The 25,718-nt window shown below is 36.9% G+C and overlaps 2 protein-coding genes across 3 annotated transcripts in view; one reads left to right on the top strand and one right to left on the bottom strand.

Annotated features, from left to right (window-relative positions):
* Positions 1–5,458, bottom strand: part of LOC149734314 (monocarboxylate transporter 12-like) — a 29,920-nt gene extending 24,462 nt beyond the window's left edge. The window contains exon 1 of the mRNA XM_089881860.1: positions 5,383–5,458. Coding sequence (XP_089737986.1) covers positions 5,383–5,437 — 55 coding nt within the window. The 5' untranslated portion in view covers positions 5,438–5,458. The remainder of the gene's footprint in view (positions 1–5,382) is intronic.
* On the top strand, positions 5,432–25,464 carry LOC149734313 (uncharacterized). Of its 2 annotated transcripts, XM_089881818.1 has the most exons (30): positions 5,432–6,175; positions 9,402–9,576; positions 9,988–10,085; positions 11,354–11,542; positions 11,879–12,037; positions 12,382–12,574; positions 13,204–13,320; positions 13,616–13,817; positions 14,467–14,650; positions 14,926–15,033; positions 15,239–15,441; positions 16,313–16,457; positions 17,060–17,077; positions 17,956–18,169; positions 18,535–18,650; positions 19,033–19,161; positions 19,256–19,348; positions 19,686–19,914; positions 20,205–20,250; positions 20,458–20,593; positions 20,972–21,175; positions 21,488–21,688; positions 22,062–22,187; positions 22,493–22,570; positions 22,904–22,972; positions 23,205–23,387; positions 23,592–23,765; positions 24,018–24,203; positions 24,625–24,823; positions 25,154–25,464. In XM_089881818.1, exons 1-29 carry the CDS (start codon positions 5,990–5,992, stop codon positions 24,811–24,813), a joined length of 4,350 nt encoding a protein of 1,449 aa, XP_089737944.1. In that variant the 5' UTR covers positions 5,432–5,989; the 3' UTR covers positions 24,814–24,823; positions 25,154–25,464. The 2 variants fall into 2 exon arrangements, with proteins under 2 accessions (XP_089737944.1, XP_089737945.1); XM_089881819.1 differs by lacking the exon at positions 17,060–17,077 and having other exon boundaries at positions 5,433–6,175.
* Positions 25,465–25,718: the final 254 nt, after the last annotated feature.

The following is a 25,718-nucleotide window of genomic DNA, read 5'->3' as shown; positions in this document are numbered from 1 at the left end:
TTTTGGAACTGGTGTAATTCTATTCTATATAGACAAGATCCAACAACGTGGCATGCCATGGATCTTAGGGTTTGGGCCAGGATTGGCATTACTCCACTGGTGTACTTATATACAATGAACAGTCGATTTGATAGAGTGGGCAAGCATACAAAATACAAACATCACTTATAAGTTAAGCAGTCCTGTGTAATGACAAGGTAGCCGTAACGTCATTACCGAATAAACATTGTATAGCGAATACAGTATAGGATGGAACACCTTTTCATTCTATTTTCTCGTCCAATTTGGTAGGAAACAAAGAACATTCAAAGAATTATAAAATCACATCCCTACGGCTCCTATAGACCGTTGTTAATTGTTTGAAACGCGATCAGGATATTGGGATAATATGTGTTAAAGGTGTCCCATCTTCCTCCACCCTACCAAAGAGCATACACACCTCAGCGTTTACAATATATACATTGCATTTACCGAATACAATATAGCGTATATACTATAAAAAACGTAATAACAACTGTGGATATGAAACACCATAGAACATATGTGCACAATATAGATGGTACATTCATATAACAACAACAACAACTGATCATCACCTACAACTAAACTCATATGATTCATATTGTATACGAGTATCTTCGTATACCAATATATACGACACAGTGAACTCTCAGTAATACGTCACACATGAAATAGTTTTATTTACGTTAAACAAACACATATTGTTACGTATTAAACTATAACATATAACAATGTAGCCTTTTTGTTTTAACTGTCAAGAAATATCAACTTGGATACGAAATGTTACTTACAGGTTACGACATAGTGGTTCTGAACATGTTTTCATTTGGTTTTCAAGTTCTATTTGGTGGTAAACAAACAAAAATTATATACCCGTATCTTCACGACTCCTAAAGCCCGCTGTTAATTGTTGGAAAACACGGTCAAGAAATATGGAATTTATGCGTAGGGAACGTATTCAAGTTCGCTATGGATTTAGGTGGTAACGGTATCCCCACAGTACTCTATAGAAATTGTCTGTGAAAAAACGTTCGTTAAGAAGCTATTTCCTGTGTAAAATTGGCCAAACCCTCGTTTGAAAGGAATGGACCGGTTTTACTTAAATAATCACCAGTTACATGAATATGCCGGTAAAAAAAGGATTATCACGCTTTATGGATATTTAATGTATACCCTTTAAGTTGAACTGTGGACAATCTGTTGTGCAATTTACGTATACGTAACCACCACAACGATAGCGCGATCAGCGAATAATACAACCTTGGATATGGTGTGAGAATAATGAATATGATTAGTGTATAATTGAAGTTAAATTCATTCAACCGCAAATATGCGGCCGTTCAATCACGTGTATGTCAGGTGATTCTGTTAAATTTTTGTTCCGCGTTTAGCAATAAAAAATGACTACGGTAGGAGAAGATGAGACGCCGTTTTATTCTTTTTATTATAGTATCGGGGGAAGATGGGATACTTTTTAGCACAGGTAGTATCAAAGTATCCTGATCGTGTTAAACAATTAATAACGGTCTATATCGAAGTCGTGAGAAAAGGGTTTTAAAATTCTTTTAATGTTCTTTGTTTACTAATAAAAACAGGTACTCTACATAAATGCTTTCAGCAATAAAAAAGCGACTGGTTTTTGAGAACGGAAATAGCTCTTATTCTGAAACACCGTCATAACGCGAGCTGTGGTCTGATGGAGCGCCGGCGACTCAATAGATTCGGGAACGCCTATGTATTTTCAACATCGGCAAAGGCTTGACCGCAACGATTCAAAAATTGTCAAGCGTAGCCCGGGTGTCTTGAGTTCTGAAGTGTAGCACACGTCGTATTTTACGGTAGCCGCACCTTCGTGTATTGACTGATTGATATGGTTACACGGTATTGCAGTTTGAGATGGATAATAAGGTATTATTAATTCATATTTCGTATAATAGGTCAGATATAGTACTGTAGGGTAAGATGGGATACCGTTAGCACCAAAACCCCATATTACCTGATCGTGTTTTTTAAATTGTTTTTTAGGCGTAATAATTGTGACGAGAAAATAGATTAAAAGCAAGTCGCATCTATACCCTATCCTATTATAAGTTTACGATTTTATTATAAAACTGTCGGGACGACGGTAGTGTTTTCATAAAGCAACAGGTCTTACGGATGATTTTTTGAAATTCACTACCTTTTTACACCAGATGAGACGTTGATGGTTTGTTTACATTATGTCTGGTATAGCAGGACTGCAGGAGTAAGGAAAAAAAGGTTATTTACAAAACATGTTTACGAGACGTAGCAAACATAACAGTGATATCCAAACATAGTTCCAGTATGACCGTTGTTTCCGATTTGGCTTTCATGTGTGTTTGAGTGTATATACAATATTACATGATATATGATTCAGGCGTTGTTATTATGCATGCCATACCATGTTTATAGGTCACAATGGAATCGTGTTTCATGACTAAAAAAATGTTAAACTATATAGGGTTGTTTTACGCGTGGTATACGGTAAGCGCGCTATATAGAAAGCATAGGTGTAGGTGTTATAATTCGACCGAATAGAAAAAAAGGCAATCGTATTCTTTCGATTACGGTTTACCACGAGAAATAAAAGCGTATTCCTCAAAATCGTTCGAGTCAGCTTCTATGTATGGTACTGTGGGGTAAGATGGGATACCTTTAATATCCAAATATTCTGATCGTGTTTTGAACCATTAACAACGGTCTGCGGGAATTAATATAATGGAAGGGTGTCCCATCTTCCCCACCCTATACTACATATTGATAACTATATTGCTATTACCAAATTAGACGATCGCAGTATATGTGTGTTATTCGTATATATATATATATATATATATATACATATATATTAGATTCAGGACTCGCCTGCGTGCCGAAAGTTACACGTGTGACTTGAGGCGTAATAAAACAACCGCCGTTACTTATGAGAAATATTACGAAGGAATTTGACCGATAAACTTTATCGTTAGAAAGCTTGTTGTGGGTTTGTTTGGCGAGACCACCCTGTGTAAGAGGCTAGTTTTTGTTCTTTGCTTAAGCTTCCTTTCTTGTTTTTGTCTCCCACCGTTGGCGATTCGTATAAGAAAGCAATTTTTAACGAAGGCTGTGCCACCCATGTCTTCTAGTTATGTGTGCGCAGTAAATGTCGATCAGATGATCACGCATTGGACCATGGGTGCTTGTTTGAGCGCTGGGAGACGACGCCCAATAAAACAACATCAGCGACGAACGTTCTTTGCTTTCCGAGACACGGAGATCAAACATTCCCGGATGGCTTTCCTCTGCAAACTGTGGAAGAACTGCGATATCGGAACAGCGTCGTAACTTAACGCAGCTGCGGGTTTTAAACTTTGGAAGTACCACCTGTACTTTACGATCGAAGGTCGAGGCTAATATGTTATAACTCTCTTTGTTTGGCATCTGCGGCGGCGATAATGAAGACAGTATAAGTATATAGTCCTTGGAATGTACTTAATATGTAATAATACATTATACGGTGTCGTTCTTAACAAATATTAATCGTTTGGTCACGCAGTTTAGCACAAGTTAAGGCAGATGTCTTTGAATTAGGAAGTTAATTTGTTTCACAAAGTAACGTTGTCCACTTAAAAAGGTTTAACCGAATGGTCACGCAGTTTAGCGCAACTTAGGGCAGATGTCTTTAAATTATGGAGTTAATTTGTTTCACAAAAAAGTCTAATCGCTGGTTATAACACTGGCCATGGTCAGTTTTAACTAAAGATCCAGAAAGAAAATATCGTATAAAACGGGCTTAGAGTCGCATTACCGTAAATTTGCGGACAAGTGAATTTCAAAAGGGGTAATGACAGTAGCGAATATAAAAGAGAAATGTATAAAAATACCCCGTTCTTCAAATTACCGACTATTCTGTGTAGGTATTTACCGCATTTTACGCTGCTGACTTGAGGCGAATGAAAAGCATTTGAAGACGATTTAAATATCTCAACTGCTGCCAGCCACTAAGCTAGTGTCAAGGTTTTAAGTATATTTTGCACATACCCAAGGTTGGGTGCATCAAACCCATGTGTGCGCCTTTTCAAGTTTAATTCAGCGAAGAATTAAGTCAAGGATATGGCAGTTATGGGCTTAGACTGCAATATTTGAACCTAAACGAAGCGAATTGCGACGTAACTAAACAATAAGTTATCCCTTAAGATCTTATTATTGACAAACTCTACGCTTATTACGAGAAAATCCGCCACGAAGGACCTTTCAGGTAATCTTTTTTTAAGTCGAGTGCAGAATGCTATAGCAGACGTGGGTCTGCGGGTTTTGTTATGTAGTTAGCTTTTGTTTCTAAACTGGTCATTGCGCAATATACGTATAAAACAACATAACATAATTTATTATTTATATCTTCGAAAATGATATCGAAGATCATGTTATATAAAGAACGAAGAGAAGGGAATTAGTACCAAAACGATAGTCGTTAAAACACGCTATGGGTAAAGGGTGCGGGAAAGAACGTCAGTAAAAAAGGTTGACTGTTGTACAAGTATATGAGTTATGGAACTGACGTATTATTTATCAGTAAATAAAAACGATGATTCTATTTTAGACTTTTGTTAACACTTACAACGTAATGTAGTTAACCTGTAGGACTTCACGTACACCATTAATCAGAACCAGTAAGACTGTGTATGATTAGGTTTAAATGAGTGTGTAGATAACTCAACTTTTTAACGGTTAGATACTCTTTGTAGTGATAAATAAGTCGGCTTGTAGCTACAGATATTGTTACAATGCGGTTCAATATAGGATAGTTTAGAAATCTTTATGAGATACGTGTAAGGGAGAAAGGCAAATGATTTTGTTAGGGTATTTGACTTTGTATGGGCATACGTGTTCGCCTCGCGCGTTCACAACGCTTGGCGCGCTACCAAGTTTTTGACTTCTCACACACACTGATAAAATCGACACGGTTCCTATGGTATTGCAAAAAAATAGATTAACTACTTCACGATGATGCTATCACTACAAGTGTATATTGCATAAATACAACGGTGTCACGGTCACAAGTTACTTCAACATATATACGGTAGGTTTAAGGTACGCCAAGTAAATTAGAAAACAAGCTACTCAATCATGCTTATATGAGTTTTACCGCAAGAAACTACGTAACATCGTATAGCTACACTGTGAGCATATCAACGTATACACTTGGCGTTTTAAACGACAAAGTTAAACCAAATTTAGGAGAAAATGTCTGTAAGTCGTTTCTTGGTTTTCAATACACATCATAAAACGAATTTTCATTCATGCAGTTTTAATCTAATCCCGTTGCCTACCAACGTGCGAAACAACATTCTTATCTCTTACCTGTTGACAGATTCCATTGCTGAACAACTTCTTGTGGTAATTCTTTATCAAACATTATTGTCCTTCGTTGTACAGAAATGTTTTCTGCTACTTAGTGGCTTAACTGTTTGACTACAAGACCTGCGGTTGCGCCACAGTTGTGTTCTCGCCCCTCGCATTTGATTATCACTTTTGTGTTTTATTCGCCGCATTTATTAGGATAAACTCATTTGCGGAGGTTTATAATTTAAATAATTGATTCTTGTCGAGATTTCGCTCACCCTGTACTTTTATATTGCATTATTCATATAATATAATCCGAAACCGGTGGTAGGGATTATGTATGTTAATTACGAACTGTGTACTGAACTCGACGAAATAACTGAATATAGTTGTGAACTGAGTCAAAGAGAATTTGTAAATTTTGTGAAAGAATTCGTATCTTTGTGCAGGAATGTGTGGCTTTGTAAAAGAATTTGCCAACTTTGAAAACTCTGTACACATTTTATTAACCAAGTTACGTTTTACAGGCAATGCGTGGTTTGTTGTTTTCGTAAATTAGGTGTGAAGAATATTAGCATCATATTTCAAGTTTAGAATCAACGTAGTAAACTAATAAAAAGCTAACATGGAAATGAAAGAAAAGAAAACCAGCATTATTCAAGGAACCAAAGCATTGGGTGTTGCACTTGTGGCCAACATTAGCCCAGCTATTAGTCAAGCTGCTGTTATAGAAGAAGAACCGACAACACTGATGCCGGAAAATGTTCGGATCTTCAGCACTTCGGATCTCGCTAATTTAACTTTGCATCAGGTTAGTTTGGTTTAGAGTAAATATTAACTTGCATGGTAAAAAATTAACGATGCTCTGTGGGGTAAGATAGGACACTGTTAGCGTCCAAATCTTTACAACGTTTTTTTTTAGGGTTACGGTACTATAATTTTGTAAATATTGTTTGTTTACTACCAAATGTGGCGAAAAAGAGAATAAAATATGTCCCATTTTACCCCACTCGTATGGTATTTCAATTAATGAACGATATTGTTCACTTTCAATTCTCCACCTGCTCACATAATGTTTGTCAGCCAATATTTGCTTTGATATCATGTCTCGACAATTATTAGGGTTCATAATTAGGCCTTTGCGTGCCTAACAAAAATCATGTTCTCTCATTTTAAATGTTTGATCACTATTGCAAAACTTTGAAAAATAGTGTATAGTTATATACAGTAGGGTGGAGGAAGATAGGACAACTTTAGCACATAATGTCCAAATATCCTGATCGTGTTTTAAACAATTAACAACGGCTTAAAGGAGTCGTAAGGATACGGTTTAAAAATTCTTCGAATGTTCTTCGTTTACTACCAAATGAAAACAAAAAATAAAATGAATCTCCCGCCTACATTCGTTGTTTTTAAACAAACCTAAAAAACGGCAAAAGACCAAATGTAATATTTTTGTCTCGGCAATAACCGGATTCAGAATCAAACGTATAAATTTTGTCTGACCTATATGTTCCATATCACCAAGCGATTTGTAAGTGCTGATCAAACAGCGAAAGATTCCCGAAAATCTGTCGTTCGTTTTTTGTTTGCTGGGACAACTTCGTAGAAATGTGACCGAATTATGGAAGGACAAAACGCTGTAACGGACGCAATTAAAAAGACTAATTTTCCTTCAAAATTAAATGACTTAAATTGAGCTAATACACGGATGAGATACCCATCAAATTATTATCTCAAATTGCGAGCAGCGTTTTAAATTAAAGTGGTCAGGCCCACAGAATCGCTGGGTAATTATTATTTGACAGCCAAGTGTACCGTGCCAGTTTGTTTGCTTAGCAATGACCAGAAAGTTATTTCTTATGAAACGGCCGTATGAAAGCGATACCAGTACGGGAAATGTAACGTCTACGCTTTATAACTAAACTTGTGGTATAGAAGTGATGCTATATTTGTAAAATATAGCATTTCGACATTCTCTATTTGAGAATAATAGTTGGCTTTGTGGTTGTGACGTCACAAAGGTTGCGTGCGTGACGTAGGCATTGATTGTTACGTGTACAGAAGTCATAGTAAAGTAGCAAAGATAACTTTCTAACTCAACTAGATCCGTTAATACCATACGCAGAGGGTACATGTGCGTAACGTCTACGAATTTAAATCGTCCCCAATTGTCCACAATTGTGCCTAATTACGATGTGTATGGCCAAAAACTAGATCCCAGCAATTACTAGTATACATCTGAAGCTTTTCTTGATTATTTTGCGATAAAACTAAAGCCATATATTTATATCACGTTATAATAACCCCGTGTATTCTGTAGCTACAATGTAGTGGCATTGAATCTATAATGGGTATAGTAGAGTGGGGGGAACGCGGGACACTTTTAGCACATAATATCTAAATATTCCGATCGTGTTTGAAACAATTAACAGCGGTTTATGAAAGTCTTAAGGATACAGTTTTATAATTCTTTGAATGTTCTTTGTTTACCACCAAATGGGACGAGAAAACTGATTGAAAAGGTGTCTCATTTTCCCCCACCCCCACAATATGTTTATCGAACTCAACGAACTGAGTTAGTTCACTGACCTTCATATAAATTTAACCGCAGACACTTCGCAAATTGTAAGCTTCGTGCTACGTCATAGGGAACTAAAAACAACTCGAAATGCTCGTAAAATTATAATTTGTACGGCATTTAAAACGACAAATTCCCTAAAAATTTTAGTCGCTGTATTTCGTCAACTGTACCACATATTGTGCTGACGGATTTCTGTTTTATGTCAGTTATAAGTTGGTAGTTCTGCAAGAAATCTGCAATGACGTGGATAAAGAATTACAGCACACTTGATCTCTACACTGTAAGAGCTTTAGACCAGTGGTTCACAAACTTTATAACTTATACGGACTGGTGACATTTTAAATAAAATGCATCTTCGAAAATCAAATTCAACCCAAAATGTGATTAGGACAGAAGTATGCAGTTAAAAGCATAGAATAGACCCGTAAAATTCTAAATCAGTAAAATTGCGGTAAAATTTTACGGGTTCTAATGGATCGCTAAAACTCTAAAATTAAAATCAACCCAAAATGTAGTTATACGACATAAGTGTGCAATTAAAACTCAAAAGCTAAGAATGGAAACTTCATTTTATTGAGAAATTTGCTGATGTTTCATTGATATTATACGTGTTGTGTGTCGTTTTATTGAAGTTTGTCGAAGTGCAGCAATTTAAAATTGTAAAATGTTTAGCGGACCAGCAGGACCAAGTTGACGCTGCCCGGTAGATGAGAATCACTGCTTAAGATGTAGTAAACACTTATGTCAAGAGGTATTGGTACTTCGCAAGTTCAAATCACAAAAACCACAGATTTTTATGAAGCAATTTATATTCATACTTTCTTTACGGCCGCAATAACTGCGCGTGTAATATTATATTAAAGCTAAATCGCAAAGGACCTCCCAGTTTTATATTCGAGGGTTTACGGTCAAATTCTTTCTTGTAAGAGGTTCAATTCTCGTCCATTCAGCATAAAAGCCATGAACAAATTTAAGATTCGGCTCTGCGCTGATAACTGCCTCGGCCCTAGCGACAAATTAAACAAAGTCTGGTTTCTTGTTTATAGCAATTGGTCACGCCGTGTGGCTCAAATTGATTTATTATAACTTGTTTTATTGCTGTTTGAATGCATGTAAGCATAACTGGCTCTAATGTGGAAATTTAATTGACTTAATGCCAAATATTCGCAATATATGACTATACATGCATTCTAATACACATTGGAATGTATGTGTTAAGTAAAAACTTTGCTAAACAATATAAGCTACCGATTTCCAGTTCAACCTATTTTAAGTTTTTCTAAACACAAACATATTCTTTTGACAGAAATCCGAAATAGTGGTTAAACAATAATTTTTAAAGTGTCAAGAGTAAAAAGAGTTTTTGAACTGGCCTTCATTGGTATTTCAGTTAAACAAGATTTTAGGTTTCGATACTTTTTATTAACCCCTCATTCGTATATTTACTTATCAGGTGGCGCGAGAGGGCGACGTTATGCTAATGGAGAAACTTTTGGAACGAATTTCCACCATGCAGCAGAAGAAGAAACGACTTAATGAAAAAGACGATGGGAAACTGACACCCATGCATTATGCTGCAAGATATAACCATTACCACATGATAAGTTACCTCATAAAGAACGGAGCAAGTATGTTATGTTTACCATATTGTATTTGGGTGGGGAAAGATGGGACACCTTTAGCACATAATGTTCAAATTTCCTGATCAAGTTTTAAACAAATAACAACGGTCCATGGAAGTTGTAAAGGTACGGTTTTTAAATACTTTGAATTTTTTGTTTACTAATAAATGGAACGAGAAAAAAGGATAAAAAGGTGTCCCGTCTTCCCACAACATATACTACATATTACCTAATATATTACAGACTTCGCATTCAAACCCTTTATTGCATGTAATCAGCCAAGTCAGCAAACCCTTAGTATTTCTTTCCAACCTTTGAGGTTGAACAGACAAAGTTTTACCCCAGCATTGTTGCAAGCTATTTAAAGAACTAGTACCTTGAAATACCCGTTTACTTTTATCCTGTATGAAACCACAGGCGTTCAGATAAAAGGAGAGGATGACGCCACACCTCTGCATTTCATCGCAAAATACAAGAAAAAACGGGCGACCGATTCAACTTGGAATTATGATGAGGTAAGCAGTTTTATGTGCAGAATCATGACGTAAGCAGAATCATGACGTAAGAGGTTTGCTGTTTAAAACAAGCAGAGTATAACGATACAAGAAGGTTATTTCATGGAAATAGAATGACTCGCATCGTAACTAAAGGTACCAGATTCGATGCGCATTGCTGCTATATATATCACATTACAGGTGTAAGTCCTTGGACAAGACACACGTAACGGTCATTGCTATAACTTAGTGGTCACTAATTGTTTGTCCGAATTGTCAACTACACGTAAAACAGGAAAACATTCACCCACGAAGTTGCATACGTGGTAACTCGTAGCGAGGCAGCACAAGGTGTATGAAACCGAAACACCTGTGTTATAATTACTGTCGTTTTTTCCACCACGCGAGGATAAATAAGCGTTATCAATCGTTCAACACATGTGTATTTAAATCTTCATTTGGCTCCTTCATATATATGCAAATTTACTAATATTGAGTCACACGTATATAGAACAGGGTGGGGACAGATGGGACAACTTTAGCACATAATATCTAAATATCCTGATCGTGTTTTAAACAATTAACAATAGTCCATGGGAGTCGTGAGGATGTGGTTTAATAATTTTTTGAATGTTCTTTGTTTATTAACGATAGGGAAGAGAAAGTAATATATATTGGTCGTTCAAAAATATTTAATCGGCATATTTTGACATATGCTGATTCGAAATCATACATTGCGGTCTGTAAAACAAACTAACGTCGCTGTTGGGAAATTCACGATTTACTTATATATAAATATAGTGTTTCCTATGACGTGTGAAGTGCTAGGGAAAATGCCAATCAGTATTTATGTCAATACTGATCAAGAGTTGGAGCCCTTATTGCTGTCTGATCAAGCTTGTGTTTTTTGACTAAGTCACTATCAAATATACAATACCTGCAACTATTTAATCTATATATATATATATAAGGAACACTCCAACACTCTAATATAAATGAATGTAACTTGATTCATCCTCGCGTGGGAGAAAACACTAATCGTTATAACGCGGGTGTTCTGGATTATAAACCTGGTGCCAGCTTACGTATGGTCGATAAATTAGACAGCCAATTAGTGACCACTAGGGTGGAGCTATTGCCGTGAAATATTTTTGCAAAGTACACGTACGCCCATATTGGTAGCAGCGATGAGCCTCGAACCCGTAACAAAAAAACTATATGTTTTACTTACACATTGGTAGCAGCGACGAGCCTCGAACCCGTAACAAAAATCTATATGTTTTACTCAGGCATCTGATTCGGATGACGAGCCGATGCCAGAAGAAGAAACGTTAAGCTGTCTTAAACTTTTAGTGGATAATGGTGCCCAGGTAAACGCTCGTGATGCCATGAGTCTAACACCTCTTCACCAAGCTTGTACAAGAGGAAACACAGACGCTGTGCGGGAACTTCTAAGTTGTGTGGGAGTCGCACTTGAGGTAAATATAAAGTTTATTAAGTTTATTTGGTAGAAAACAAAGATTTTATGTACGAAGTTATATACCGTATTCTTACCATTCTATAACATAGCGTGGTTAATTGTTTAAAACACGATTAGAAAATGCGAGATATTATGTGCTAACGGTATAACTTATATCCCACAATAATATACTGATACAGAATACCCCTTTTTAGCAAGGTGTTTAGGTATTGCACGAGGTGTATGAAACCGTGCTGCTATGACGACTGTCGTTTTTCAGCCACGCGAATATAAACAAGTTAAGATTCATTTATTCATTCATTCATTCATTCGTAAAGAAAATATCTTTCTTCAGATGGCGGACCACCAAGGAATGACCGCTCTCAACCTTGCGTGTTTATACGGTAGGAAGACGATAGTTAAGCTGTTGCTCGAAGCTGGAGCCAATATAAGATGCAGAGACAAAGACCTGACAACACCCCTACATTTAGCATGCGCTGAAGGAAGCATTGACGTAAGATAGTAATTAATGATTGAGTGTCATTTCACCTTGATGAAGACGACCGAATAGGCGGTCTCAACGTCGGTTATTAGCTAATTTTGGCGAAGCAGCCAAAATACAAGCACAACATGCCTGGCACCAATATTAATGGATGGTAATTGATAAGTTACAAACCAATTAACAATAAAGCGACATTTCCCGGCGATGAATACCAAATGGTATATGCTATGAATTTGGGATCTTAACTTGACCTTACATAAATGCGGCTGGATTTAATACATGTAAGCACGTATAAGCTCATATAAAAAATCATATTGTCGGTGCTATTTATCTTAAATCGTCTGTGTTTTTCTCAGATCGCTCAAGTGTTGCTGGCAAAAGCTGACACCTTAGCTGAAGCTGCGTTGGAAGCTGAATATGTTAATCTTGAAAACAATAAAGGAAACAATCATGAGAGTTCAGGACATAATCGAAAACCGAGTAATAATGGGACCAGCATGCAAGTTTCGACGTCCAAAACTAACATTGGCGCTTCCCCAGCTACTAAAGGTAGATTTAAATCGGCGGGCCGTTGACTTTCCTAATATAGTAGGGTGGGGAAATATAGGGCACCTAGTAAACAAAGAACATTTAATGAATTATAAAGCTGTTTTCTCACTCCCATAGACCGTTGTTAATTGTTTAAAACACGATCAGGATATTTGGATAATATGTAATATAATAATCGTCTTCCCCACCCTACTATATTAATAATCTTTCAATGGCTTATCTGGTATAAAAAACGTAGTGTATTTCTGACGTTTCTTCCGCAATCCGGTAGGACTTCATAAGGAATGTAATGCAATATCTAAATATTGATGTTCAAATACACATACGATGATCTTCGCCGTAACGTCGGTTGTTTATTATACAAAACCACGGACACTTGTGCCCTCAAGGTGTATGAAGTATGTGGTGTAGAATTTACTAACCGAGGTTAGGACCTTAAGCTTTTAATTGCAACAAAGTATATGCTTTTAAAGCTGTTAAGGGTATTGTCGTATTTTGCAATGAACGTTAAATGTTCTTAGCAGCCCTATATGTCCCAGGTTGCCCTCTGTTTTGTAACTCAATTTTTGCAACTTGTTTTTTATCTCCTTCCTGTAACTTTTTTTTATTAAAAAGTTGTTATTCCTCAGGATCTGCAGAGCTCCTTCAGGACGTTGATGCGGAGAAAAATCTTCCTCTTCATCTAGCCATAGAGAACGGACACATGGAGCTTGTTAAGTTCTGTATCCAGAAGTCGAAAGAAGTTGGTAAGACATTTTAAGAAAGTTAATTTTTTAATGAATGAAATGCATACCTATCGGTGTAATAATAGGATATTTTGTATCAGTATACTGTTGGGTAAGATGGGATACTGGTAGCACCCAAGTCCCGCATTTTCTGATTATGTTTTGAGCAATTGGCAACACCTTTAGAGTGGCGGTGCTGCAGTTATATCATTCATTATATCATATAGACTCCTGGTTTATTGCCAAATGGGGTAAGAAAATAATGAAATCCATCTTACCCCACGCTACTCTATTCTAAATCCACTCAATAACTCAGGTCTTGGAAGCATGGTGCACCAATGTAGGAGCAGGGACGACACCTGTCTTCACCTGGCAGTGCAAGCCAACAGCATTGATATTGTAAAGTTACTGATGGCTGAAGGCGGTGACGTAAATGCTAGAAACTCCGCCCTCGTCACGCCCCTTTTTCTTGCTTGTCAACATAATTGTCACATTATTGTGAAACACCTGCTAGAAAAGTGAGTAACTATATTTCTAAATGAGATATAGACTGTGGGGTAAGATGGGACACCTTTAGCACATTATATTCAAATATCCTGATCATGTTTTAAACAATTAACAACGGTTTTTAGGAGTCGTAAGGATACGACTTTTATAAATCGTTTTTGTTTACTACCAAATGGGACGAGAAAACTGAGTGAAAATGTGTTTCATTTTCCCCATTCTGATATAAATATTTTCCCAAATAAGACACTAAACCGCTAAATGTAATGAAACATAAACTTACACCTACACACTTTCGCAGTAAAATTGTTGTCCTTCCGGGCGTATATGTCTCATTAACCGCATACCTCAATAGTTTGTAGCTTTTATAGTTTGGTCGCTGTAAAATTTTAGAGCATTTAAACGTATATCCTGTGTAAATTAAAAAAGCACCGACGCAAGTTTTGTTTATTGTATAGAAATTGTAAAAGTATTTCTATGATTTTAAGGTACAGTAGTTTGGGGTGAGATGGGATACCGCTCGCACCTAAATTCCTTTGCCTATTTTAGTTTACTACCAGATGTGACGAGAAAGAAAAATGAAACTATGTCTCATCTTACCCCATCCTACTACACGTATGCGTATTACAATACATTATAAACATTTCTGTGATTTTCACGCAGTGGTGCCAATGTGGAATTAAAGGATTCGGACTTCATGTCCCCGCTGTTGATCGCATCAAGATACGGACATCTGGAAACACTGACGTGGTTGCTGGAGCATCGAGCGGACATCACTGAAACCGACAAGGACGACCGAACATGTCTTATGTGGGCAGCAGACGAAGATAGAACAGATGCAATCAAGGTCTTGTGGAAAATAGGCGTTTTGTGAACAGATACATCGCTTTTCAATTTATCGTGGCCCACAAGCAGCGATTTTTCTCTTTTCTCATCTCATTTGGTAGAGAATACTTGATAAAGAATATTTACAGAATATATAACCGTAGCCACGCGACTTTAAAAGAGTGTTCCGAATTGTTCAAAACATGATCAACAAATATATAATTTAGGTTCTAAGCCTTAACCCATCACCCCACGGTCCCATCGTTAACTTAATTAACGTATGTTACATCTATGTAGCTTCTAATGAAGAGCAAAAAGATGCGTTTGATGATCGAAGAACGAGATAGATACAACAATACAGCTCTGCATTTAGCTTCAATGAAAGGACACACGGACACAGTAAAGGTAAAGCAACTACATCTTTGAAAATAAAAAAAAAAACAACAGAAACCATATAATTTCAACGAAATCAGTTTTTAGGAAAATATAACGTTGTTGCTTAAACTGTAGGCCAGGGCAACGACTGTAAAAACTGATACGAATCGCTTTTTACAAGGGTAGTATTTCCAAATTCTTCGTTCCAGCTTCAAAGTTATTTAACCATTTTCAGCTTTTGCTTGATTACCGTGCCTCTGCCGACATCAAGAATGACGACGATCGAACCACACTACACATGGCAGCCTTCCACGGCCACGACAGTGTCATTCCTCCACTAATAAAACGGGATCGTTCAATTATAAATGCGGGGGACGAAGAGGCGAATACTGCTCTACACTTGGCATGTATTGGTGGAAATATCAAAAGCGTTGTCATGTAAGTTATTATCATAACGCCAAGGAACATATATAGTAGGGTGGGGCAAATGGAACTCATTTTTTTTCTAAAATGCGAAAAAATCTTGGAATATAGTAGGATGCGGTAGGATGGCACGGACTTTTATTCTATTTTCATGTCTTATTTAGTAGTAAACAAATAACATTCAAAGAATTATAAAACCGTGTCCTCACAACTTCATACGCCGTTGTCTATTGTTTAAAATCCGATCTGGATATTTGGATACCATGTGCCAAATGTGTTTCATCTTATCTTACAGTAAAATATTTAGGGCAGGCATGAAAAAATAAGTTCTGTAATACGCCATACAGCAATTCTGTGTATGACGTTTGTTTGATCTTCGATACCGTTAGCAAACATGGCTTAAGTGTGAAGGAATTGTCACCCTGTATGTGAGATGTAGGATTTGTTTACCTTTACATTCAATAGAGTTTTATTTGAACAGCTTTGAATATGCAAGTCACCTAATCGTAAAACTTGATTTCATTTTTAAGTTAAAATAACAAACTAGCTAGAAATCGAAAGAGATAATGAAACTATATAATAAAGAAACAGTTTTGAATATATTTCAAGCGATTTTGTACAAACCCATTAAAAGAGAAAATAAAAATAACGCTTTTATTTTATCAAACTTTTACAGTATTGTAGGGTCAGGTAGTCTAACATTAACATACATTCATTAATTTATTCAACATTTTCTGATCGTGTTCTGAACGATTAGGGATTCTGTACATATTCTTTGTTTGCTACCAAATGGGACGAGAAAAGGGTATGAAAACATGCACTATCTTACCCAACCCTACTATATTCTATTTTATTCACTATCTAACATAACGTCTTGTGTTTCAAGTTTAATCCAAATGGGAGCAAACATTGAACTGAGAAACGCGAAACAATGGACGCCCCTGGATTGCGCTGCTGCCAATGGTTGGGTGAAGCCAGCCAGGGTTTTGCTTGAAGCCGGGGCCAGTATTCAACCACGGGGGAAAATAAAGGTAAGGTTTCTTACAGCATATAGGATGAAAGTATTATACAGTAGGGAGGGGAAGACGGGACACTTACTCGTTCTATTTTGTCGTCCGATTTGGTAGTAAACAAAGAAAATTTCAAGAACTATAAAACCGCATCCTCGCGACTCCCATAGACCGTTGTTAATTGTTTAAAAGGACGATTAGGATATTAAGATATTATTTCCTAATGGGGTCCCATTTTCCCCCACCTTATTATATAGCAGGGTGGGAGAAGACGGGATTTTCTCGTCCCACTTGGTAGTAAGCAAAGAATATTAACTGAAGATATAAACGCAGCCCCACTACTCTCGTTGTTAATTGTTTAAAACATTGTTTTGTTTTTTTCTGTAATTTTAGACCCATTTCACCAACACCATCAAGAATAATTACCCATGCAGCTTTGCACAACCATTTATAAAGTGTCACTCACAAAATCTAATTTGTTCATTTGTAAACGATATAGTACTGCAGTTATATTACTTACATAGAATATAGAGATAAAAAATTGCGAGTAAGATTGTCATACAATGGCATTCACTAACATAAACATATGGAATTTGAGTATTTGTATTTTTCCATTTAAACAGAACTATTCTCCAACTCGGGTAAATACATGGTTTAAGTCGGTGGTTCGATGTAATAAGACACATATTAAGCAAATAAGTTTATTTTATGTTTTATAAACTATACGACTTCGTCTATGCAATATATTTACCATTGACAAAGTGCGTGTTTTAAGAAAATAATTTTATTTCATGATACGTTTATTTTACAAAATGGATTCACAAAAAGCTATCCATTTCAAGTATATATAAGTATTGAACATTTTTTAAAAAGGATGCTTTGTCAGTACACCCATACAAGTAACCCCTATTTTGGTGGCAACGGGCCAACCCTGGCATAAATTCTAGCTCCCATAGCGTGCCACGCTATAAAACCTAACCCACATAAAACAAAGTAGAAAAACGTGCACGTATTTATTTCATATTTTTCGTTTTCACGCTTTCTTTCATTTTGTTATATCTGTGTTTCGACGTCATCAGTTGTACAATAAGGTGAGCCGTTGTTAGCATGCCTTATTATGGGACAAATGTAATTTGTGCATGTATATGGCTACAGTACAGTATGGTAGGAACTGCCATACCCGTGGCTACAAAGGTTTTCTGGCGGATCAATTATGCTGGGCGTGTATTTGGATGTGCGTGGATTTGGAAACACCTCTACCGTATTTATAACCGGTATTGATCCAGCCTGCTTTTCGTGCCCACCAATTTGCCTGTATAATCTGAAATGATTGTGTGTATGTTACGCTTAAAAAGAAATTGCGTGGTTCGTTAGATACCGGTACCGTTAACGCATGGAATTCGTGAACATCTGTGTGTTATTTAATTTGTAATAAGATTCCTTTGAATCTGAAAAATTGGGTGAAACACCAAAATTTTATTCAATATCTTGCAATACATTGAACCCGTTATAACTTCAGATTTGCGCGTTGCATCTTGCCTGTCAGCGTGGTCACGTGGATATGATCGCTTTGCTCCTCCAGTGGCGGGCTGACGTCACTTTTCGCTCAGCGGATGGAAGAAACGCGCTCGATTATGCGATCGATCATTCACAGAAAGATTGTGTTCGCGCCTTGCTCCGTCATGAAACTTGGAAGCAATCAATGAAAAATGCGGTCATTCATCCCGTAACAGGTACATACAATTTAACAGATACACAAGATGTAGCAGGTACATATACAACGTCCGACGCCAAATAGCACACTGGTTAGCGCGTCTGCCCCTACTCCAGGGGGTTATGGGTGCGAGGTTCGACGATGCTTAACGAAAAATAATCCAACGCAGTCTTCCTTTATGTGTTATCCAAATTGTCAGCTATAAATGAAAACTTACAAAGTAACTTTTGTTATGTAATCACGCTCGTTGTAATTTTGTTGGGGTGCAACAGCCACGCATTTTAACTGACTCTTTCCCATACGTTTCATCCATGTAACAACTGTTCTTTAATTCACACGGCATACGCTATCGTTTTCAAAGAGATAAATACAAATGCTAATTAGGTTTGACCACCACCCCGATGCGACGTCTCATCATTAAGATGGAAGACATGGCTGAGATTGTTTGCAACCAATGTGTTACCGATAACGGAAAGAAACCTGAAGACGACGATTACACGGTAATTACAAAGCTATGATATTTTATGCAGTTAAGTCGACGGGAAAACGTACCAATGTAACACGTAGTTTGTAACTCAATTTCCAAGTGGAATTATATCTGTATTAAAGGACTTATATGCTTTGCTTCTTAACAAAGTGGCGATAAATCAATTTGTTGGTTACTTCATGTTTGTTTTTGACCGATCTTAGTCGAGAAAATTGAGTAAGTTGAGATTCAACTACCTTTGTTGATATAAACCCGTTGAGGTAATAAACTATTCCCGGTCTAAATCCTAGGTTCTACTCTATGTAACCTCACCTACATAGACTAAACTTATATGTAAACCTTTAAAAACATACCCAATTTATAACGTATATCATATTATTACCATTCCTGAACAGGTAACATTAGCATACGAGTTCTTTGACGATATGTACGCTTGCACGGAATGGAGTGAACGATCAGAAACAACAGGGGGGCGACCGCCATCGGCTGGGGGGTCTGACTATTCGGATGAAAATGTTTATACGGTTAGTAAAGTGTATGAAACAGAACACTTGTGTTTAGCGACTGTCGTTTTCCGGTCATGCGAGAATAAATTAAGTTACATTCATTCACATTCAGGTTTACGATGAGCACGACCAGCTAACGAAAGAGGCGCATACGTATGTGAAGAAATCAGACGTCCTCCAGAACAATCACCCGTTAAAAATCATGGTAAACAAATGAAAGAAGCAACCGATTTTTTTATTCGTATATATGTATAGTACTGTGGGGTAAGACGGGATACTATCTGCACCTAATTGCCATAAAATTAATAACGCTCTTTTAGAGTCGCAGGGCTACGGTTATATAATGTCCAGTCTTACCCCACTCTAGTATATTGTTTTAAAACCTAATTAATCAGTATAACAAGCGCACAAATAAATATTTTTTTATTTGGGTCGAATCAAAATGTGAAAATAAAGTACTAAAGATAGATTTATCACCTCAAAAATCTAATCGGAACTTATTCAGATTAACAAGCACAAAAACAAACTCATTTTTTTTTCAGGTCGAATCCAAATGTGAAAGTCTCTTGCTTCATCCTGTAGTCACCGGTCTCCTCAATTACAAATGGCGACGGTTCGGTCGATATGTTTACTACAGTAACCTGCTATTCTTCATTGCGTATCTTACCATTCTAAACGTTTACATGATGCTTAACCCGCCATTCTATAACCTCGACTGGATAAAAATCGTTCGGCTGAGAAAATATCTTGCAAGCGGTCGAAACGCTACTGGTAAGAACTTGACAAGACAACAAGATTCTGTCACCTCTGCAACCAGGCATAATGTAAATAATCTTTTAGCGGCTCGTCTGATATAAAAAAAACATAGTGTATATTTCCGACGTTTCGTCTGCCACCCGGCAAGACTTCTATGGAGAATAAAACGTTTGAAATACATTACGTTTTATACCAAATAAGCCGCTAAAAGATTGTTTACATTATGCCTGGTAGCAGAAGTAACAGTGAACATATTATATTCCGCAAGAGTCAGTTGTGTTTTTAATGCAGAACTGTTTTTACAGGTATGGCTTTATCTAACGCAACATTGGCAGAATTTCAAACATCGACGTAAGTATGTTTGACTCTAAGTCACTGTAGTTACCCCAAACTACATAAGTCTATATGGAACCATTCGTTACCGATAAAAAATACAACGTGGACTTCCTTTACAATTTTTTGAAAAGAGTGTGTAAAAGTAGGCCTAGTTGAGTAACTCATAAAACTAAGCATTTTTTTTACGAAAAGTGTTACGTCAATTTTTTTTTCTTTTCACAGCTCAGAGTGTTACTTTTTTCGCGCTGATTACATAGCGAGTCATCCTGGAGCTGTTGGATGTCAGACCTTAAGTTATGATGTACGAAACATGAAATGGGCGATCCTAGGGTTTTCTATACTTAACTTATTGAGAGAGGTAAGTTAACAAGCATAATGCTATAGTGAAGAATTATCACGTCATCTGCTAACCACTAAACACCAGCAACAACCCCTAACCCCATAATACTCCCAACTATCAACCCCTAACACTTTCCACCAGCCTAATCTACAATGTACTGGAGAATTTTATTAATCTATTTTAATGATGTCGTGAAACAACAAAATACAGTAGAGTGCTGGGTTAAGACGTTACTTGTTTTCATTCTCCTTTCTCCAGTTGATAGTTAACAAAGAATATTTACAGAATAAATAACCGTATCCCCGCAACTCTAAAATAGCGTGGTTAAAACACGATTAGGAGATATGGGTTTTCGGTGTTCATGATATCCCATCTTACCCCACAGTTATATTACAGATATTCCAATTCGCTAACCGTCGACTGAATTACCTTGACGCCACCAACCTCATTGAAGTGACGTTGTATGTGACGTCATTAATCCTAACAATCGACTTCTACACATACAGTCTTGACACTGTGGCCCAACTGACAGCATCAGCCATGGGAAGCGACGAGCTAGCAGTGTTGGATGGTTTTCAAGCCGATACTGGCTTGAGGCAGGTGAGAAAATACAAGTTGAATGAATGAATGAATATAACTTGCTTTACTCTACTTAAGTCTATAATAAATGAATGAATATAACTTGCTCTATTCTACTTAAGTCTATAGCGAGGTACGCCATATGAGACCTGGAATTAAGGCCAGGATAGCATGCAACACCTAAACGGTTTGCTGTTAAGACGTGATCATAGCTTGCTGGACCTTATCTGACTTATAATGTCTCTGAAAAAATTACTCATGTTGACTATATACAGGGATCCTGACAAAAACTTTTTTCACCAAAACTTTTTAACATTTTTATTCCTGTTTCAGGAGTGGCAACAAGAGATGGGAGCGTTTACAATCTTCCTCTCGTGGATGGGACTCTTGCTCTTCATTCAGAAGATCCCGAGATTGGGTATCTTTGTCGTGATGTTCACTGATATATTGAAAACTTTCACTCAGTTCTTCCTAGTCTTCGTGTTTTTCATATTTGGTTTCGCTCTCTCGTTTACCATACTACTAGGAAATCAAGTAAGTGCAATGTAGAATATCCTGAATTTGAATGGATGTAACATATATAGGTTTCCTTGCGTGGCCGGTAAACGACAGTCATTAGTATCACGAGTGTTCTGTTTCATACACCTCGTGTCCTCTTACGAGTTACCATGTATATGTAAGTTTTTTCTGTATGGCTGATAATATAGACAGCCCATTAGTAATCACTGGGTTGGAGCAGTTCTTTACACCACGCTTTTAAAATGGTGACCATTTTAACCAAAATAATGATGTGCGTCGTTTTAGGCATACGATGCAAATCATTTTAAGTCGCTGTTTATATACCTAACATAAAAAGGTCACAAATACAATTGTATCGGTTTTGAGCTTCACACAAAAATTGTTTCAGGATCTGTTTTCTAATTGGTACACTACGTTAGTCACTACTACAGTAATGATGATTGGTGAGCTAAGTTATGGAGATATATTTTACTCTGCTGCTGGTGTCGCCATTGGAAGTGACTACAAAAATGAGGTGGGTTTAAAAACTTAACTCAATGCAATTTTTATATCTCTTCGAAAACGAAAGCGAAGATCATGGTATTTAAAAAGGTAATCAACAGCAAAGCAACAGTCGTTAAAACACGCTATAGATAAAAGTGCGAAAAAAATTGTTAGTTGAACAGATTGGTTATTGTACTCAACACATGGTGAACTTACATTGAGTTACTTAACTTTAATTTAAACCAGTCACTTTTCAACTAGAAGAAAAGTGTGCGTTAAGACCCGATCCGCACAATGTGTTAACATATATATTTTCATTCCTTCGATATGATATAGGTCTACACAACTGAAGTCAGTTTCGTCCTTTTTGTCATTTTCCTCATCGTGATGACGATCATCATCATGAACTTGTTGGTAAGTAGTAGTTTTGTGTATGGTTAATATATATTCAGTACTGTGGGGTAAGATGGGACACCTTTTTATTCTATTTTCTCCCCATTAGGTAGTAAACAAAATAAGATAAAACCGTATCCTCACGAATCCTATAGACATTGTTAATTGTTTAAAACACGTTGCTGTCGGACCGTGCATACGTCCCGTCCATTGAACCAGAATACGGTATTTCTTCGTATAAACCTTAAGAAAAAACTGAATGTATTAATAACACTCGTTCCATTTTCTGCAACTTTTAATATGATTATTTTAGTAACCGTATTGTCCCTAATGTATTTACATTTAAATTCTTAGGTTGGTCTTGCTGTAGGAGACATCATAGCTGTACAAGAACACGCCACACTTGAAAGACTTGGGATGCAGGTTTGATTTCACTCAGATTATCTTTATTTCGCGTTAATAGTAGGTTGTTTTAATTGTCAGTCATACATAAAAAACACTCACAAAGTAACATACGTGGTAACGCGTATAAGCTGGCACGAGGTGTATGAAACAGAACACCCGTGTAATAACGACTGTCTTTTTTCCCGCGCGAGAATAAAGCAAGTAACATTTATTTATTCGCGAACCTTTATTTGTATTGTTGTTTTTTCAGGTTGATTTAACGTTAGATGTTGAGTTTACTCTCCCGGCGTTCCTGCGGAAAAAATCTTGTCTACGGAAGCAAACTATTGAAATAAACCGATACAGAAAGTCGGACTTTGTGCGGAAGTTCCTTTTTGAGGATTCCGAGATGACGGTTGATCACGTGAGCAAGGCACTGGACCGTGAAGGCGAGGTAGACCCCAAATTACCCACTGTGCCATATGTATAGCAGATGCTTCTGAGTGTTTAACCCCACAATGTTTAATCCATATCATGTGGTTTGTTTCGTAAGGACTAAAAGTTTAAAACGTAACATAAATTTTTTTATCGCTTCGAAAATGGAAGGATACAAAACGTTATATATATTATACCTAACATTGAAATGTTTGTCCTTTAGGCCGAACAGGACGAAGCAAGCAGGTCGATAGCAGACCGGGTGATGAGTGGACTTAGTATTTTAAGAGGAAGGGTAAATGACCTCATAGCCGACCAATCTGAAGTAAAACAAGGTGTACGAACTGTGCGGGCGATGGTGCGGGAAGCGAGAGTAGAGACAAGAACGTATAGTGAGGTTAGATTTTGCTATTACACGGTAATCTAAACAAATTGTTATTATTTTATACTCTATCGGCCATCAAAAATATTTACAGAATTATATAATCGTAGCATCGAGACTCGTAAAGAGCGTTGTTTATTTCTAAAAATACAGTCGTCTTTACACGTGCGTGTTCTGGTTTTCATATACACCTCGTGCCGGCTTAATAGTTACCACGCATATACAACTTTGTAGGTAATTATTTTTTTAAATTACACCTTTACGCAGGACATTAAAGACAACCTCCTGAATACTGGTAACGACCTCACGAACCGCATTAATCTAACACGCGATGGATTGGAACAAACAACTCAACGCGAGTCAACACAAACAAGAGGAAAAGTGGACACGACAAGAGAAATGGTTGACCATCTCCAACAAGAAGTAGAACTTACAAAGAGTGAGCTTGGGACCGTAAGTTCACCTTCCGGTTTTACAGTTTTAGCTATGAATGTATTTTGTTTGGGAAATAACGTGAATGTGAATGTAACTTGCTGTTTTATTCTTCCAGAAAACGAAAATCGTTATAACATAGATGTTTTGAGATTTTATTGAGTTTTTTATGCAGGGCTGATAATTTGGACAATCCATTAGTGACTACTGGGTTGCGAGTCAGTTTTTGTGCAGCATAATAAAATATAGTGGAATGGAATGGCGAAAGATGGGACACCTTTAGCACAAAATATATAAATATCCTGGTCGTGTTTTAAACCATTAACAACGGTCTATGAAAGTCGCGAGGTCAAGGTTTTATAATTCCTTGAGTGTTCTTTGTTTACTACCAAAATGTACGAGAAAATAGAATAAAAAGGTGTCCCATATATGAATCTTGTAGGTGAAAGCTGATCTCGAGAAGAGAATGGAAGCGATGCAAGAAGCTCTTCTTTCTCGTGGATGGGAGGAGCTGAGGACAGGACTGAATAATTGTAACTTGATGATCGAGAGAAGTCGAAACGAGATTATGGAGAATTTGGAAGAAATGAAAATCGTGTTAGTGAAGGAAAAGTTTATGAGCAACGTCTGATCTTTTTCGTGTAAGTTTCGTTTTTTGATGTTTCATGTATGCTGTACTGTGGAATAAGATGGGACACCTTTGGCACATAATATCCAAATACCCTGATCGTGGTTTAAACAATTAACAACGGTTGTGGGAGTCGTATGAATACGATTTTATAAAAAAAGGTGTCCCTTCTTCTCCCACTCTACTATATATACTGTACTCAAGGTCACGGGCAAATCCTGGCCTTAATCTTAGGACCCATGGCGTGCCACGGTGCGGGACCTCACCCACATAGAATAGACGTCACTCACATAGAATTAGTAGCCTACGTTATATTCAGTTCTAAGTTACGTTATTTCTGCAGGTCAAAAAATTCGCCGAAGTGGCTTTTTTCTTCACCGCGACAGCTTAAAGACGATCTGAACGCTTTTTATTATTGCTATGCAGTTTCACAGTTCAGAATTATCCGAACAACTTTGTCGATACATACAGTTTTATAAGCTAAATATCGGGACAGAGATTTACAAACTTGTATACGCGACACATTTGCCACGTTAGTTTTATCCCTATAATTTGTCCCATTTATAAAACGCTTAAAATTATTTCTAGGTTTTATTGTTCCAATGTGTATTTTATAGCGTGACGTATTGCTTAAAAATATATTTCATGGTTCAATCGCGAGTTCGCAAATAGTGAATGCAGTTTAGCCCAGAGTGACTCTGGTTTAGCCTATACAGTGATAAAAGGATTCACTGAAGAAAAAGAAAATTAAATATTCTTTTAGCGGGGAATCTGGTATAAAAATGTAATCCTACTGTATTTACGACGTTTCGTCTACTAAAACTATAGAATATACCGGTTTTACTGTGTTTTTTAACGGAATATCTCAGTTTAACTTGTTGGTATATAAAAGTAAAGTGACAACTGTA

Source organism: Ciona robusta, chromosome 7, assembly GCF_009617815.1.
Source record: "Ciona robusta chromosome 7, ASM961781v2".
NCBI classification, from domain to species: Eukaryota; Metazoa; Chordata; class Ascidiacea; order Phlebobranchia; family Cionidae; genus Ciona; species Ciona robusta.
This window is presented reverse-complemented; position numbering and strand designations above follow the sequence as displayed.

Coding starts and splice junctions, on each gene's coding strand:
- LOC149734313 (XM_089881818.1), top strand. CDS start 5,990: ATGGAAATGAAAGAAAAGAAAACCAGCATTATTCAAGGAACCAAAGCA. Junction 20,594..20,971: donor TACTTAACTTATTGAGAGAG/GTAAGTTAACAA, acceptor GTTATATTACAG/ATATTCCAATTCGCTAACCG. Junction 23,388..23,591: donor CACTGGACCGTGAAGGCGAG/GTAGACCCCAAA, acceptor TTTGTCCTTTAG/GCCGAACAGGACGAAGCAAG.